Raw genomic sequence first — 19,239 nt, 5'->3', positions numbered from 1 at the left:
TGAATTCTTTTTAGGATTGCCCTATTAATAACTCATCTGGTTATACAAATTTAAGGTAAAATTCTTGTGTGCAGCTTTTATCAATAGACATTTTAACAGATGGGCTCTGATCATGAGGAAAGGTGCAGAATATAAATGTCATAACAAACAAACAAGCCCATTATGTCCAGTATGTTGGATCCAATGGAAGAACTGATGGACTGGACCTTTCCTCTTTTTCCCTTTCCACAAGCAGTCTGCAGGTTGTCCTGAAACTCCTTTCTGAAGATCAGGAGAGCCTTGTAAGCACAATGCCATCAGAGGATGGGTTGCAGTTGTGATGTCAGTGTATCAGGTAGAATCACCTCTTTCTTCCTCTTCCATTTGTGGCTTGTGTCAGCAAAAGAGGGGTGATTTTACCCCATTCTAATTGAAACACTCCGTCCCATGACATATTTTGTTTGCAAGGCTGCTCAAGAAATGGGGATGGCTCTGCCAGCCATGAATTTTTCTTCTGGATCCAATCCTGCATGTTTCTCTCTCTCAGGTGGCACAGTACACACACACACACACACACACACACAATATTTTATTGTATTTAGTAGGGTCAAACTGCTGCTGTTGAAAATCCAGAACTTTACAACATTTTCTTCTTTGATGTTTTAATGGCAACATCATTTGCAAAACCAAGCAAAAAGTAAAGCTAATAAACTGTAGCTGTTGTCCTATTTTCTGAGCATATATTGTACCATTATACACTGCTATGTATACATTGAATAAAGTTCTAGAGAAATAGCGCATTTGATCTGCCAAAGACTTAAGCACTGGTACACTGCATGAAGCTGGGACACTATCACTCATTGTGTAATCTTTTTTTTTTTTTTTAGCAACAAAACAGAATTTCAAAGACTCACCTAATCAAGTCTAGCATAGCATCCACTGTAGATACCTCAGGTGTGCTGCCCATTCTATCAATTTCTTCAGCATTCTGAGACACCCCTGGTTTTATGGTCACAACCAGTACGATCCCTGAAATTAAAAAAAAAAATCCTCTCTTCTGAATTCTGGATGTCTTGAAGAAAGCCCGACTATTTGCATCTGCTGTGTGGGAAATGCCAGGCCAGGTGTCTACCTTTCCTAGAATGAATGACTCTTCCAGAATTGGTGGCACTTAATTATTATTCATTATATCCTATATGGGAGACGGTGGCATGTGGTGCTGATCTGGACTGCCAATGGATACAGCATGAGCATAAGACATCTTATTAAATTTTTATTTATTTATTTATTTATTTATTTGTTTGTTTGTTTATTTATTTTGAGATTGATATTCCGCTTTGTTTTTGGAAACTCAGGGCAGATTACAGAATAACAAAATACATTAAAAACGCAGATATACAATAAATTCAAACTAAATTCAATATCTAAATTTTAAAACATTTACCAAGTTAAATACTAATGTTAAAGTATTAAAATTCCCATAGTGCTTTCTCTCCTGTTGTAGCTTTCCACAGTAGACAGACTGACGAGCTATTCTTGCCATGTCAGCTTTCCCTAAAACTCATAGCTTTCCATTCATAATGTTATCTTACCACACTACTTCAGAAAAGCATGTCACTTCTTAAAAATAAAACCTTTATTAAAGTTTATATGTAGAAATACCAGTGATAACTGGTCCAATTCTGTTCCCACACACGTTAATATTTTTATGAATGTCAGACATTATTATTCCCATGAGGTAATCCCATAGAGAGGCATTTGGTTGTGTAGCAAAAGAAATCTTTTATGTTTATGAAATGTTACATGGGGGAATGTAACAGGACATCTGCTCATGCATATGGCCCTCTGAGTACAATATGAAGTGGGCATGGCAGTTTGTACTTATTTTCCAAGAATCTGGATTTGGTGACAGTTAAGGATTATAAACATGACAGGATTGCATTTTACCTAGGATTACAGCTATAATTGTAGTGAAGAAGTAGTATACAACTGCCCGCAAGCCAATCTTTCCAGAAACACTAGAATCCAAAGCAGCAACACCTATAGAGATGACCAAAATAAAATTTGAAAGAAAAAATTAGAAACTAGTACATTTATAAACAAATTAATTCTATCCCTCATCTTTGTGCCATGAGCACTGTGCTTTCTGGATCACACATGAAGGTCTGTCTCACACAGCATTTCTGTTTCTAGTAGCCACCAATGATATAAAAAGAAGGATACACAGAATATAACAATATCCAGGAATTAGGCTGTAGAAGAAGAAGAGTTGTTTCTTATATGCTACTTTTCTCTACCCGAAGGAGTCTCAAAGTGGCTTACATTCGCCTTCCCTTTCCTCTCCCCACAACAGTCACCCTGTGAGGTCGGTGAGGCTGAGAGAACCCTGATATTACTGCTTGGTCAGAACAGCTTTAGGAGTGTTGTGGCGAGCCCATCCAGCTGGTTGCATGTGGGGGGTGCATGGAATCAAACCCGGCTTGCCAGATAGAAGTCTGTGCTCCTAACAACTACACCAAGCTGGCACTACACCAAGAACAATAATAGATAGAAGGGTATTGGAGAAAAATTCTGCCCCAACAGAACCCCTATGACACTCTAGGATTGCATGCAACCCCCTCCCTTCCCATTCTGAGGCCAGGGGAATCTCTCATCACACAGAGGGGAAAATGGCATAGTGCACGCAACCCGAGGGCGAGAAGGAGGGCCTTGCACCCTTCCCCAAAAGATTAACGTTGTTGCTCCTTTATAGCCACAAGACAGTTGTCTGTACAGTAGTGTTTCTGGCTTCTCTTGCACTATGATCTAGCTTTTGTACAAAGTTGTAAATACCACTCTGTGTTATGACTCTCAGGATTTAATCTGACAAATTTGCTACGTCTGATTCCTCCAAACAAGATTCTAACTGAGCATGACTCAGTTCTAGATAATTTAAGATAACAGTGATGGAAATTGTGCCTTTGAACATGCAAGGAGTGTATTCCCTTGGCTGAATGACCTTAGCTGGTCCTCCACTATATGAGAATGTAGCACACGCCTTCCAGGGAGTGTCTTTTAGACAGACTTGAACGTTACCACTGCTGCAATCTGAAAGTCATCTCTGAATGTAAATCAAGAAATATCCCTCATTCCTTTCTTAGAGTTTCCAGCAAGGCTAGGACAAGTCACCCAGTTATTAGCGGGAGACAGATTCCATTTCTTTTTTCATTCCATTTAGCCCACACAATAAATTGATCATTAAACAAAATCAGCAAATGCCTGGCTTGTTTAACTGCTCTGCCAACTCTGCTGCTATATTTGATGATTGTGGCATAAATCCTTTCCTTACAGAGATTGATTCCATACTGCATACTTTGCCTGTTCCCAGGACAGACAATGGGTTGAGCAGAGACAAAACCTGAATCATTTCCTTTGCTATGCTGTCTAAGAGTGTGGTTAGTCTTTTATCAAGTGCAAAGAAACAATGAAATAAGTTATCCTGGAACTGCATGTGGACTAACGTCTGTTTCACATGATTCCCTCAGGATGTTGTTTGGCAAAGAAGTCTGATTGAAAATAATATATTTGTTATACTATGAACTTTTTCTCATAGAGGTACAAGGTTACAGAATGGGAGTAAAACTGGACTGCATTTGGTGTATCATTTACCAACTTGTAACATGGTCATAAACCCACAACGCATTAACAGAAAGAGAATAAGTGGGAATAAGAAATATGTACATAGTAGTATATACATGTAATGTTTTCTACTGCTCTTCTTGCATTGTTCCAGAATAGATAATCTGTACTGAGCCTCTGTAAGACAGCCTTTCTCAACCTTTTTACCCTTGAGAACCCCCTGAAACATTCTTCAGGTTTTGAGAAACCCCAGAAGTGGCGCAATTGTGCAGGACATAGTTGGGAAGCATAATTGTGTACATGCCCACCTTGGGCCCCTTCCCACACCCTCCAGGCCTGTCATTGGCCATGTTGAGAAGGGGGGAGGTCAACATATGTGGGCATATCACTCAATAAATATGTAACAAATTAAAAAAAAATTTAAAAATTAATTAACTCCCACCCATTCAGGAACACCTTCAAGGGCTGTGAAGAAACCTCAGGAATGCACGAGACCATAGTTGAGAAAGCTTGATGTAAGAAAGTGGACTATAAATGAAATAAAAAAATAATCATTGTCTGAGTAGAAATAACAAACAACAGTCCCAGGAGATTAAAAAATTTGTATGTTAGCTGATAAGAATGTAGAAATATTTGTTGATTGATTTAGTTCATATATTTCCCAACCACCTTTCCACATAAAGTGCTAAAGGTGGGTTATAATATTAAGATAAAAACTACTAAATAACATAAAACGATTTAAACAAAGCATAGGGTCAGATGATAAAAGGTAAGCAATTCCATAGTTCAGGTGAAATTGCTAAAAATGCCCTTCCACAGGTCTTGGCCAACTGAACTTCTATTAAAGCTATTAAGTACCAGCAGAGTACACAGGTCCCAGGATGCAGGCAGATTTACAAGTGGTCCTTTATGCACCCTGAACCCAATTTAGGTCAGAATTAAAAGATTAAGCTAACTAAGTGTTAAATTGAGTCAGACCACTGGTCTGTCAAGGTCTGTCTACTCTGATTGACAGCAGCTTTCAAGCAGAGGTATTTCTCATCACCTATGACCTGAATCTTTTAACTGGAAGAGCTTGGGATTCAACCTGAGATTTTCTGCAGCCAAAGCAAATGCTCTACCACTGAGCCATCTACACCAGCCACAGAAAATAATACCATACCTCACAGCACCTGACATAGCCAGTGTGATCCATGCAGTAGGTCACCTCCAGGTTAAACAGCTGTAATTTGCTCCATGCAGGGCTTCCCTTGAGACTGTTCTGAAGATGTCAAATGATTCAAAATGCAGCAGTGCAGGTTCTTGTGGGAACCCAGTGAAGGGTACAGGTAACATCAATGCTAGCCCAACTAGATTGGCTCCAAATAGGAGATGGGATCAGATTCAAGATTTTGGTATTAACCTTCAAAGACCTAAATGGTCTTGGAACGGCATATCTGCTGGACTGCTTTTGCAGTTACCGAAAGAGCAGTCAACAGACAAAAAATTGCTCAGGGTCCCCAGTCCCAAAGAGGTGAAACTTGCTTCGACCAGGGCCAGGACTGTTGTAATGATCTGCTAACTGAGAACAGCAGTTATTCAGTTCCACAGGACCTTAATCAGTTCCACAGGACCTATAAGACAGCTATTCTGCTAGGCCCTTGGTTGACGCCAAGCATATAATACGCATAACATTGGACTGGCAGGCCTCCCTGATAGAACTCCTGCTTAATATTGAGAGGAAACATTGGAAGAAAAAAGAATCCAAAGCTGTGATTGAGTCAATTGGTAGATGTAAAGATAGCTCTACAATGTTTTAACTGTTTTAATATTTCAATACTCTTTATGATTGTCTATAAACTGCTGTTATCTACCCTGAGTCTTACCTGAAGGGTGGTTTAGAAAAAAAAAATTATTATTATAAGAAACAAAATGGCAATCAATGTGGCTGTAATAATTCTGATTTTATATGGTTGCTGTGGTTCATTGTTTACAGACAATGGTTTAGTACTCTCCACAGCCTCTCTGGATTTTTCTGGGATGGAGAAACAGGCATGTTTTCCATTAGCATGCTACTGGCACTTAACTTTAAACTTCTGATGATCTCTCCAAGAGGATTCATGAAAATGTTAAAAGGCATAAGGAACAAGACTGATCAGGAAATGGCCAAGCCTGCAGAGCACAAGTACCCCCAATAACAATGTGACAGGCAGATTACAAAAATGTATCTCAGAGGCACACCTGCCAAAAAGAACATCAGTGGACACTATTAAGATCTGAGAGGGGTAGATTGCTAGTCTGTGAGGAGCTGAAGTGTGAAGTAAAGATCTGAGGAGATCAAGTTTCCTTGTTGTGGGAATCGGGTATGAAACAGTTGTTACAGTAGACCACCAGGGGTTTGCTGGGCTTGGTGTGTAACTAGCAGCAGAATGCTGTGTGATACCTTATAAGCCTGTCTGAGAGACCATTTTCCTAACGTATGTATGTATAAACCCTAACATTCCAAAACTCCCAATTGTGTTACTTTCCTCCCCTGAAATAAGCTTTATTCTTAACGTTTTAAAAGAAACCACCATGTACCCGTTAGTTTTACTCCAGCTGTCAATCCAAACTTGGGTAAATTACACTTAGATTCCTAGAATCTAGTTCTTTGTTTTTAATTTGCAGCTTGAAACCTTGGTGCAGTGAGGTAGACATTGTATGGTAACAGGTAGGAAAAGTTCTGCATGGGGAGGTTGCCAGCCTCGAGGAAACTGTCACAACCAGCTTCTGGGATCTGCCTTCCAAGGAAAAGTAAAGCCAGCATAACACTAAATACAGCAGCAGCACTACAGGTACCAACTTCCTTCTGCAGAACAGTCATCATAATAAGTCTTCACAACAGAGTAATAATAAATTTTTGTGAGAAAAATATGTCAAGTATTTATGCTCCTATTTCAAGCAAGTTATGTCCATTTCCTCCCTATTTGATTCTATTGATTGTTCAATTCACTATTTTACAATTATACTTACATCACTTTGGGGAGATGTTATCCTGAATATCAATCTGAAGGTTGTTTTTGGAAACGCAAGTATGGGTGAGCCTTTATGGGTGAGCCTAGTAGTGATTAGTGCTAGAAAGTCTTGAGGAAGATCTTCACTTTCTGCTTTGAAAGATGCTCTGGCAGACATACGTTTCTTTGGAGGGAGCAGATGTTTCCCTGAGCAAGAAATCTGACTCTTTGGCTGCTCAACAAAACGATTTATATGCTACTAGGAGAAAAGCTCATTGCATTCAGGAATACAATGGCTGCTAGACTGGGGGGTGGGATGGGGGGGTGGAAGAACTCTTCAGATGGCCTCTCCCTCCCCCCAGGACCCGGAAAGGCTGCAGGGAACTCACCAGTAGGGGCAGCTCTCATTCGCTGGCCACGGACCGCTGTGCCGGGGTGGGGGGAGAGGGCGACCCGGGGCACTGCGCACGTGTGGCAGCCCCGGCGCAAACGCACATGTACAGACTTGCCGCGCGTGCTCGTTTGCGTCCAGTGGGGACGCAAACACGCACGGCAACGCCGCACACGTGCAGACTTGCTGTACGTGCACATTTGCGCCCCCACTGGATGCAAACACGCATACGCAACAAGACTGCACATGCACGTTTGCGCCGCCGGCATGCCGGCAGCCACGGCTCCCTCTCCCCACTGCGAGCATATCGGCCGCCAAAGCAGCCGATTAGCTTGCGGCCCGGCAAGCTTCTCCCCTCCCCCCCCGAAGCAAGAAGCTTGCTGGGCTGCAAGCTAATCGGCCGCTTCAGCGGCCGATTTGCTCGCGGCCTGGCGAGCTTCTCACTGCGGGGGGGCGGGAAGAGGGAGCCGCGGCCCCGCACTGAGGCCTTTGCAGCTCAGCACCGGGCCGCGGCCCGGGGGTTGGGGACCACTGCTTTACAGTTTAATTTAGGGTTGCCATTCCCCAGTTGGGGCCTGGAAATCCCCCAGTTTCACACATCTCCCTCCCCCATTCAGGGTTTTAAAAAACTGGTTCCTCCCTCAAGCTCCCTCAATCATTCTCTCCTGCTTCCTTCTCCAGGGCCTGCTTTCAGGCAGCTTCCTCAGTCACCAGGGAGTGATAAAAAGCCAAGCCTCCCTTCCCTCCACTGGCTGAGGTCTCCTCCCCACCCCTTGGAGAAAGAGAAGGGGGGGGGGAGAGCGAGAGAGAGCGAGAGAGACAGCATGCACATGAGAGAGAATAGAGTCCCAGCCAGCAATGGTACTTTTACAACCAACAAAGTTTTATTTCAGGTATACGTTTTCATGTGCACACAGGTCTTCAGAGAGAAGGGATTCTTCTGATAAGCACAATTTACATTAAGTTCTCTCAACTCTGATGTTTACTTTGAGACTTGATCTGTCTCTCTCAGGCACACATTCACACACACACACATACGTGAGAGAGAGATCATGGAAAGTGCCTCCCCCATCCCATGTCAGCAGTACCCACAGACCTGGCAACCCTAATTTAATTACAATTTAAGTAATACATTACAGTTGCTAACTGATAAACAAGGCCATTCAAGAGAAAATGCAAATACTTTACATCCCAAGATAAAAATAATGTTTTAAAAGTCAAGCACATTTGGAACGGAACTAACCAAACACTAATCCTAAGGAAACTACATTTCGCTTTTGGTTCCAAAGTTATTAGGACAGAACTGCCCATTTCTCTGGCAGCATCACAATCCCTGTTTCTGAATTGTTTCAATTTCCATTTATCTGCCTACTTTGAAGTCTCCATTACCCAAGTACAGTGAAGAGTAATGCAAGCAAAAAGAGATAGTCAGCAGAATTGTACTTGAATTACCAGAACACGTAGGGCATGTTCAGGCCATACACAGTGGCATGCCTGATTGCACAGCATTTCCCCAAAGTTCAATGCTGGTTTAAAGGCACTGGCTAAGCTCTCATTTTTTAAAAAAGCTGCAGAGGTCTGTTGGGTCCATTCAAGCTACTTGGTATTTCCCTTGAAAGTAGAAGGCAGGGGTAGGAGAGAAATGCAGGTATACATCTTGGCCTTCTCCGGTTTCTCACCTTAAACGCTGGCACATTCAGGGAAAGTCAAAGGTTTCATTTGTATATTAAAAGGCTGGAGGGGCTATCATGCAACTTGGGGTCGGGGCAACCAAAGACACAGAGGTGCATCCTCCCATTCTCACTTGTTCTCTTTCCCATTACATACTGAGCACACCTGTTTTGTGGAAGGGAGTGTGAAGCCCATTTTTAAGCTAAAAGATTGAGGGTTTCTAGATTCTGAATGCACAAATGAGCATTCATGCACACAAAACCTGCACTCTTAATTCATTTCAGGCTTTTTTGGGGGGTCTAGCCTCGGGTTCTATCACCCCTCAGGATTTCAGCAGGATAATTTCCTTATGTCCTTTTTTCTAGCAACAGCTCTCAGTATTGGCCAACATCAGGATTTCCCAATTTTTGGTTAATTTATGACAACATATTTTTCTGCATGTTTCAGGAGTTCTCTGGGTAGAAAGAGACCTTACCTTACCTGAGGCTGGCCTGTTTTTGATATTTCAGAGCATATTTATTATTAGCTATAGCAATAAGCCAAGGCAACAGCAATTTCCTGAAATACTTAATAATTAGTTCTATTACCTAACCCTTATTTTCAAAACATTTACGACTGGATTCTGATTCAATGAAAGCCATCACTGAAATGTACACTGAATGTATGGATGAACAATGATAACTTTGCAGTCTCCTCATTCACATTAAATCTACAGTTTCATTTCTTAATCAACTTTAATATTTATATATATACTAAACCAGAAGACAAAACTTTAAAAAACTAATTGTGAATCTAGCTGGCATCAGTTTTTTAAAGCTGGTACATAACTCAAAGCAATGAATTATAATCAAAGGCCAGCTTAAGCCAATTCCTGCTGATTTTTGTAGGGGATATATCAAGGGCTGGGTAGCTATTCCTCAAATCTATGAAAACAATGTGAGCATAATTTAAAAAAAAACTGGAATGTAGATTTTTTAAAAATAAGAACAGACACAAGTTTTGGATCAGGGCTACTTTGAAAATCATTCAGAAAATGTTGCTCTTCTAATGTTTTATAAAACAAATAAAAAACAAATTCCTTCACTCTGGTGCTTTAATAATAAAACTTATACTTAAACAGAACTAGTATGATTTTAGAGTAAATTATAAATGCTTAATTATATAAATGTAAACATTTGGCATTTTTACCATGTAGGTTTTAATTATAGAATAAGCCAAAATGAAATATGATTACAATTTCTGTCTTACCTGTTATCATGCTTGATATAATTAATGGTAATATGATGAGCTTAAGCATTCTCATCAGAACCTCTCCTGGAAATGAAAAGTAATACTTGTCAAGACTGGATAGTTTGCCATATTCCCGAACAGCAACTCCTAGTCCAATGCCTAAAATGGGAGAGAAATATAAAAGTAGATTTAGTATCAAGAAAGAGCAGGTAATAAATGTTTTGAATGTTATTTTAACTTTAGCTTCAAAACAAATTATTATAAAACTTAAAATATTATTTTTTTCTAAAACAGCATGATGTCAGTGGCAAAGATTAATTTGGAATTGAGGCAGTTAGAAAAGTTCCTTCCTACTATAGCCCTCATGGATGACTCATTCCTTTAACTGACTAGGGCATACTCAAAACATTTATCTAAGGTGCTTACACGAGGTTCCTGATAGCTTCAAACCCTCTTCATTATTGAATGGCCCAAAGAATTACACAAAGAGCATAAAGAAGACTTTCTGTCACCTGTGCTTGACAAATATGCTGCAGGAGTAGGAAGAGATTTGGGTGGAGAAGGTGCCCAATTTGGTTAGCAAATAAATCCACACTCCTTACCTCCCTTTGTATCCCTCTCTTGCTCCCCCATACACTTCAAAGAGAGCAGGTGTTTGCTACCACCACAAGGAATTGGGAAGTTTGGGAATTTTACTGTAATTTGGGGAGCACCCAGGTTGCCACTCCAATTTCTTGGGCAGCATCTTCCCTTCACAAGGACTAAATATTGCAATCAATCCATAGTTATAAACATTTCAATAAGATCAATTAAAGGATTGTATTTAACAGAAAAGCAAAAAAAGAGCAATCATTAGGTAATAAAACAGAGTTGCACTTACCTGTAACTGTTGTTCATCGAGTGGTCTTCTGTGCAGGCACACATTGGCCTGCAGAACTGCAGTCCCATGTGGGACTGCACAGAAGCTACAAAGATGAACATCCAGTTTATAAAAAACACTGCATTTTGGTCCCAGGAAATATCCCCCTGGGGTTAACAGAATATAGACGGGTTTGACAAAAACCAAGATGGTGATTAATACAAAGCTGATACATGTAATTTTACCACTGTCTAGAAGACAGGATGACTATTTTACAACAATCTTGTCTAACATCCCTAGTTTTTAAACAATAAAGTTGAAAGTAAATAATAGGTTAATGGAGAGTCACCGATCTGGCAAACACTTGTAATTTTACAGTTTATTTATACTCTCAATCTAAGTTCACAGAAACGGAATCTCTGTAGCTGTTTTGCCAAGTATTATGAAATCTGATGTAATTTTAAAGAGAACTTTCAAGGACAAAAGACTGCATGTTCTTTCTCTCAGAACTTTGTTTTAATTATATCATCACTTTGTACCATACAATATATATTGTCAGACTACTTTAACTATTTGGAAGTGTCAGAGGAAAAATGTGTCTCTTGAACCCAATTTGAACTGTATGAAAATCAATCAAGTATTTTCCCATTATCCTGTTGTGGTTTTTTAAAAAAGGTAATTTCATGAAGTTTCCATCAGATTCAGTCTATAACAAAGAACATTCAAATATAAATCTAAAACTCTGAGACAGACTTAACAATTTTGATTACATTAATATCTTAAATAGTTAATCAGTACAGAGCAATGCTAGTCAAAAGAGAGAGGTCTTGGACAATTAACTCTTGTTCTCAGAAGAACTGCTTTTTAAGTGTAGTATATGAGCTGTAAGATGTTTTTCTGTATGTTGAGGTAAATTAGCTGCGTGCTATATGAGAACATTTTGATGTGTATTGAATTCAATACACTGGGTTGGGTTAGCCCAAACGATCTTGGAAGCTAAACAGAGTCAACCCTGGTTGGTATTTGGATGAGGGATCACCAAGGATGTCAAGATAGAGCCAGGGAATGGCAAACCACCAATGAAGTCTCTTGCCTTGAAATCCCCACAAGGTTACCATAAATTGTCTGTGACTTGACAACACTTTCTGTAACAGCCTGAATAGCCCAGGAAACCAGTAAGGGAGTGGCTATATGATGGTTGCTACCTGACAGCACTTAATTATTATTCACTACAGACACAGAGATTGGTTTAGCAGTAAATCATTCTCCCTGCATGAGGGATAGGGGTTTTGGAACTCTCAGCATTCCCAAACCACAATTTGTAGGATTCCTTAGGGAAGACTATGATGATTATACTAGTATAAAACTGGTGGCATGTATATTCATAAAGTGGGAGCCATCGTATGGTGGGAAAAGCATAATCCGAGAGAACTGTTTACTTGGACATCTCTGAAAGATCCATGGCACTATATTAAAGCGGGGTATAAATCACTGAATCACAGTGAGGTAAAAACCGGTACCTGCCTAAAGAACGATGCTGGAAAATATAGCAAAATACACTTGAATCAGCACACCTTCTTCTATGATTTATTTACTAGCTATAGATCAACATACACACTGGTGCATGAAAGGGGATTTCCCAAGGACAGGGAGTCTACTTTCCTTCTAATCCGCCTATCTCCCTTCCCTCTTTGTTCTCTTTCAGCAATCCTCTTGGGGCTAAAGTACACAATATCTGTGAAACAAGTCAGAAGGTCGGTGCCTAACCTCTAGTCTAAATCAAACGTAGGAGCAGTGTAACTCAACTTCAAAGTAAGGTATTGCTCTGCATGGCTCCAAATGCTGCTGGAGGCGGCAGGGAAGGGGATGCTGGCTATTTTCATCAGCAGAAACAGCTGTGAAGGGAGTCTGATAAAGCGACAAACAAGCCTCCCCTTGTGGCCATTTCTGCTAGAGATAGAGAAAATGACACAACTGAAAAGCCCGAAACTTTGCAGTGCAGTGCGGAGCAGTGCAGAACAACACAATGCTTCCAAAATGACTTACACTAATCCTACATATGATGAGTTTGATCAAGTACCTGTAGAATGATTCATGTCATTTGTATCACGTATATTGGCCCCTAATCAGAGAACAGCCCAAAATAAGAAAAGCTTCCTTGAATCTTTAGAAGTCTCCCTCTCTGCATAAATGCTGAGCTCCTATGAAGAATGGATGAAAATTATATCCTCTAGCTGGAGTGAGGTACTTAGAAAGCATTGTCAAGAAGTGCCTCTCAGTAGGAAAGTTGTTGAGAAAGATCAAGTTCAGATTGCTTATAACTTTTAAAGAAGGAGGAGGCGTGACAGATTTGTTTAGCAATATATTACGAAAGTTTTAGGGCTGGGCTAGACAACTCTGGTAAGGCAGCAGAAATGCTGTTTGAAGCTGTCTGCCCATGAGGCTGGGAGTTCAATCCCAGCAGCCGGCTCAAGGTTGACTCAGCCTTCCATCCTTCCGAGGTCGGTAAAATGAGTACCCAGCTTGCTGGGGGGTAAACGGTAATGACTGGGGAAGGCACTGGCAAACCACCCCGTATTGAGTCTGCCATGAAAACGCTGGAGGGCGTCACCCCAAGGGTCAGACATGACCCGGTGCTTGCACAGGGGATACCTTTACCTTTACCTTTTAGACAACTCTGTCTCTGAAAACCAACTGGTATTTATGGAATAAGTATTTCCTGGAAGAAACGACTTCTTAAAATGAATAATGGTATGAGAAATCCATGCAGGTTATCTTGAAACGCAGGAAGTAAGTTAGCCATATGGATACTATGTATGATTCATTAATCTCAATTAGCTTTGTCTGTTGGGTCATTATACTCGCAGAATGGTGAAAAAAGATAATTTAGTTAAGATCTGGAACAGTTCATAGGCCATGTTTTGTTGCCTGCCTGTTTCAGGAATATAATAAAAAAGAGGTGTATTGAATACTTGGTGGATTGCCATCCATAGTTGGTGGGTTAACAGTTATGGAGGGAAATCTGATTCACTTCAAATGTACCAACTTTCCCATAAGCACCTTTGTCATGGAGATTAAAACCTTAAAGATCTATTTTGCACAAGTGTATATGTTTGTGATAGCACCATTTAATCATTTAATGTGAGTGCCACAAGGAAAGCAGCACGTTTACTAGTGCTATGCCGGTGTACTCCTTTCTATCCAAAACATGTGTGCTGATATAACAGGTCTTAAAGACTTTACAGAATAACAGTCAAACTATACAAAACAGCATTTTAGGCATTTCTCAGAAGTTGTACAATGGGCATGACAACAACAATATCATAGTATCCTATTTATATGTGGCAAGGATAACGTGTGACTTACCCAAGCAATCCTCCCTCTTGTCCCCCATGCTTTTCAACATCTACATGAAACTGTTCAGCGAGGTCATTCAGAGATTTGGGCGAGGCTGTCAGCAATATGCAAATGAAACTCAGCTCTCTCTGGTTCCTCATGGATTCCAGGAAGGCTATAAAACTCTGATCTAGTGCATGAAGGCAATGTAACTTGGAGGTGCTCCTGGACCCAGGCCTACTGGTGGAAAAGCAGATGATAACTACAGCTAGGAAGCTTTGACTAGTTAGCTGTGGCCTTTCATGGTCAGAACAGATCTGGCCATGATGACACAGGGCTTACCCATGGTGCTTTGTTACCATAGACCAATTGCTAGCAGCACCCTTGCCTAGGTTTGTACACAGGCCTGCTGCAGCCAAGGCTCACTCCAAGCAGCAAAGCCAGAGGGATCATGGCAGAGCTGGCAGCTGCCTGCTCTCCTCCTCCTCCTCCTTCACAGGAATGGGGTGGGGTAAGTAGGCCCAGAGAGCTGCCATGTCCCAAGTCACCACCAAAGGTGAAGTAAGGGAATGTGGTAGAGCTTCCAGACATCTGCTCTTCCTCCATTATAGATAGGAAAAGCACATAATACAGTAATTAAAACATAGGGTTTTAGTTGTTTATCATATCATATGCTTTTCAGAAAAAGGAACAATAAACAGATCAGAGGATACTGGGACACCTATATGGTAGCACAAGATCACGTAGCAAGTAGACACATAAGGAGTCTTTATTCTTCAAAAAGAAGTATTCTTTAATGATTTCAAACATTTTGCTACACAGCACTTTATTAAGGGATTCCAAAAATGAAAATCAATTCAATAGCATATTCAGTTCTAGCAGAATATTTCAGTAGCCAAACAAAGGCTATTGAAAAACAAGTCCTAAAGCAGATATACAAAGATTGCAGGTGTTTGTGTGTCTACTTGGTACGCTGGTTTCAGCGATCTTGTGCTACCATATAGGTGTCCCAGTATCCTCTGATTTGCTTATTGTTCTGTTTTTTTTTTACTGGGTCCAACCCTTTTTTCCAGAAAATGGAGCACAGAAAATTCATTAATAAATAAAAATCAATAAGTTGTAGCAAATCATGCTTATACTCCCAGCCCTTAAAAACAAACATTCCCCCGCAAACAAAAACAATCACATAGGGCTTTTTGTATCCAGAGATGTTCATCCCATGCTTAAGTTGCGCTGTGGAGAAGAATACAAGGTTCAAATAGATATTGAAACTCAAGAAAAAGATGTTAGCACAGTAGTGTCATATGTCATGAAGAGCTGGAAGAAACAGTGTTAATCTCCAATAGAAATTATATAACATATATGGTCTGCATACATCTCAGATATTCACACAACTCCATGCTACATTTACAAATACTTTGAATGCACAATTTGGCAACCCTAGCAACCAAACAGTGCTTTTAACTACTTTTGACTGCATGGAAAATATATTTAAAAACATTAGATGAAAGCACTACTTTCCAGGGAGAGGTATGGAAGATAAATACATTTTCATTGTACAAACACTAATCATGCAGAAAGATCCTTGCTAATATCTGGTAATTGGTTTATGACAAATGCAGTACCCTCATGGGTTTACAGGAACATCTAAATTTCTCTTCCCTACTATTTCTTCCTTCTTTTCCATGAAAACCTCTATAACCTCTCCCCCTTTCCTGCTTCCTTCTCTCCTTTCCCACCCACCAGCTAATCTACCTTTATCTGTCCGCATGTTTTCCCATTCTTCCCTCTGCCTGACAACCCCTCTCTGGGAAAACCATGGCCCAGTTGCATACTGCTAGCTGCTGGGCCAGACACAGTTACACAGTTATCTCACTTTCCCCTGTATCCTCCTCCCCATACCATTTCTTCTTTCTCTTCTCCTGGGATTCCCCTTATCTCTACCTTTTCTTGGTTCTCCTCATCCACCAATCTACTTTTAATCTGCTCCCCATTGTCAGATATATTATTTATTTTGTTGTTATTGTTGTTAGGTGCGAAGTCGTGTCCGACCCATCGCAACCCCATGGACAATCATCCTCCAGGTCTTCCTGTCCTCTACCATTCACACTGACTGCTTCAGTGACTCCATCCAGCCACTTCATTCTCTGTTGTCCCCTTCTTCTGCCCTCAACCGCTCCCAGCATTAGACTCTTCCTTCCTTCTCATGAGGTGGCCATTATTTATTTACTTCATTTATAACCCAACCTTCTCTGCAATGGTGATCTACCATTTTTCTATCCTCTAATTCATTCTCATAACAGCCCTGTGAAGAAGGCTAGGATGAGAATGTCGAAGGTCATCAAGGGACATCTAGCTCCTAGGATGAAACCACTACACTGTACTAGCTTTCACGAGTGGGGTGGCTGCTGTTAAACAGTATCAAGGAACTTGTCCTGGTTGAATCATTCAGGTTGTGTACTATCAAGTCATCTGGTGATTGCTACTAGGTCAGGTGAGATGCAAGTTTCAAACTTTGGGTTGGGAAATTCCTGGAGATTTGGGCGTGGAGCTTGGGGAGAGCAGGGTTTAGAGAGGGAATGGATTTCAGTAAGTTATAATGCCATGCAGTCCACCTTCCAGAACTCGCACTTTCTCCAGAAGAAGCAGAATAAATGCTTTAAATAAGTGCAGTATGTAGTCTGGAGATCAGTAGTAATTTTGGGTCTTCCTCTTTTCCTGTTGTCTTCAACGTTAGTTAGAATTATTATCTTTTCCAGTGAATCTTGTCCATTCATAATATGACTGAATATGATAGCCTCAGTTTAGTCTTTTTAGGGTCTAGGGAGAGTTCAGGGTTCTGTTTTTTGGTGAACCTTGGACTTTTCTCAGGTTTATAGAAAGACTAGCAACAAAGCCTAGTGCATTCAGGAATGCACTGGGCACTAGAACTGGGAGCCTGCACAGAAGGCCCCCTTGGCACAGCATCTCTGACCGCGCAGGGCAGGGAAGGAGCAGCATCTCCACCGCTGTGCCAGTGCCACTCCTCAGCCATAGGGAGGTGGGTAGGCAGCTGACAGGAAGGCCTCTTGCCCTGGCCCCACGCTGGACTAGGATTCTGTGCAGCAGCCCCAGTACACAGCATTTCTGAAGCCTCCCACAGCCACACCAGTACAGGGCAGGCTGCCAAGAGGACTTTGGAGGCTGCTGTGCAGCATTTCCAAGGCCTCCTCCAGCTGTCTTAGTACAGGGCAAGCTGCCGAGAGGCTTCTGCAGGCCACTGTGATTGTGGTCAGGCCAAGGTAAGCCGTTCAGGCCAAAGGCAGATGTTCATGGGACCTTTTGAACCCCCCAAAGTTGGACAAGCAATGAAGTGGCCTGTCTAGGCCTCTGTGGGCCCTGTCCTGCCTGCAGGCAGACATTTCCTGGCCTTCTGCCTCCACCCCACCCCAGGTTCTAGGGCAGGCAGATCTCAGGCCACGGGTGGCCTTAGAGGCCAGCCTCTCTCTCTCTCCCTCCCTCCCCAGTTGGCTTATCATGGGGATGTGGGCCTCCAAAGCTGCTGGTTCTTCCGGTAGGTTAAGGAGGGAGAGGCGGTTGGGGATGATACATAGCATATCTGTTTGGTCCTCCAAGGTGAGTTACTCCCCAGGGCAGGGGCAGTCAAGTAGGCTATATCTCATCATTTTCATTTTTATTGTTTATAGATGTATCTTATCTGGATTAAATAGCCCTAATTGAGACAATGGGTTATACCGGTGATATTGCATATGACAAAAATGTAAATTTTCTTTTTCAGATATACCGTTCGATGTTGCATCTACAAGGTATGCATTTCTAATAACATGAGGCCACTACATATTGATCAAATTATTAGAAATTCAAAAAATTATTCACCTAAGAGTAAATAGTGTAACATTTTTTATCTCTTGTAGAACAAAACTCTGATTGTTTAAAATATTCAGTAGTCTGGCTCCATACCCACAAAAAAGGGGAAATGTCAATTATCTGTTTTGTTCTGATGAAAGATTTCCAGTTTCAGAATGCTTGTTTAGTACTTCAGTTTAAAACATGAAGTTTTCCAATGAAACCATCTGACATCTGTACTGAATTTGTGTCTTAAGATAGATGCCATCCACATCTATTGTGGTTTTGTTAAAATATGCTGATTTTATTTTGTTTAAACAAATTGCATTATACTGAATGAAGAAAAGAAATAACGGTTTCCATGATGCAAAGTAACATACTATACAAAATCTCTTGCTCATTATAATGGCAGGAAGTAAATTGAAGCCATTTGTTATACTTTCAGGCAGTCAAACTTTATTCAGGATGCCAAACCTGCACTCACTACAAATTCCAAATTGATAAGTATGAATTTGTAAATATAGCCAATGCATCTGAAAAAAGTCTTTGTTTTTTTTACATATATCAAACAAGAATCTGTATATTTTGTAATTAATCTGAATGGTCTATGTAGAAACACACATGGGATGTTATTACAAATTTATTTCCAAAAATATATCATTTTCTACAGTATTTATACTTATTTAGAATTCAATCTAGACAGGAAGGGAAATCATATATTAGAAAAAAACTCATAATAGCACTAAGGGTGAGATGAACTTCTTACGATGATAGAACAGATTTTTATTCCATTTTATTGTTTGTTTCTAGTCCCTGAGTTATTGGCAGAGGCCTTAAACTGAGCACAGGTTTTCCTAACTTCTATTTCAGGAAACCTTTTTAATGGCAATTCATCTATGTGTCTGACACACTGCAGATGATGATGGAGTGTATTTTAATGTCAGGAATTGGCCTGGGTTGTTGAGCCTATCCTATCTGAACTCAGTTTGTCACTTAGAACAGTGGTCCCCAACCTTTTTATCACCGGGGACCACTCACCGGGGACCACTCAACGCCTTTTACTGAGGCCCGGTGGGAGGGGGTGTAGTTTATTCCTCTACTCTCAACCACTGCCCTAACGTTCTCTGATTGCTATGGTAATGTTTAAACATCCCTTCAAAATAAGATACAGACATGCCACAACAATGAAGTGTAAAGGGCTGGGGGGGATGAAGTAAAGGGCCGGGGGGGAGAAGGCGTCCTTCGGGGCCCACCTCCAGTTAGTCGAAGGACCACAGGTTGGGGATCGCTAACTTAGAACACATGTATGATTACCCAGATTGGAAGGTGAGTGCCTG

At 41.0% G+C, this 19,239-nt stretch overlaps 1 protein-coding gene across 1 annotated transcript in view; it reads right to left on the bottom strand.

The window, feature by feature from the left end:
• The window catches only part of SLC1A1 (solute carrier family 1 member 1), a 47,155-nt gene that overhangs the window by 18,126 nt on the left and 9,790 nt on the right, over positions 1 to 19,239 (bottom strand). The window contains exons 2-4 of the mRNA XM_077344930.1: positions 9,880 to 10,020; positions 1,927 to 2,019; positions 894 to 1,008 (exon numbers count right to left, since the gene is read on the bottom strand). Of these exons, the coding sequence (XP_077201045.1) occupies positions 894 to 1,008; positions 1,927 to 2,019; positions 9,880 to 10,020 (349 nt within the window). The remainder of the gene's footprint in view (positions 1 to 893; positions 1,009 to 1,926; positions 2,020 to 9,879; positions 10,021 to 19,239) is intronic.

The sequence above is a fragment of the Paroedura picta genome, chromosome 7, assembly GCF_049243985.1.
Source record: "Paroedura picta isolate Pp20150507F chromosome 7, Ppicta_v3.0, whole genome shotgun sequence".
NCBI classification, from domain to species: domain Eukaryota; kingdom Metazoa; phylum Chordata; class Lepidosauria; order Squamata; family Gekkonidae; genus Paroedura; species Paroedura picta.
The sequence above is the reverse complement of the archived record's forward strand: the minus strand, read 5'-3'. Positions and strand labels throughout refer to the sequence as shown.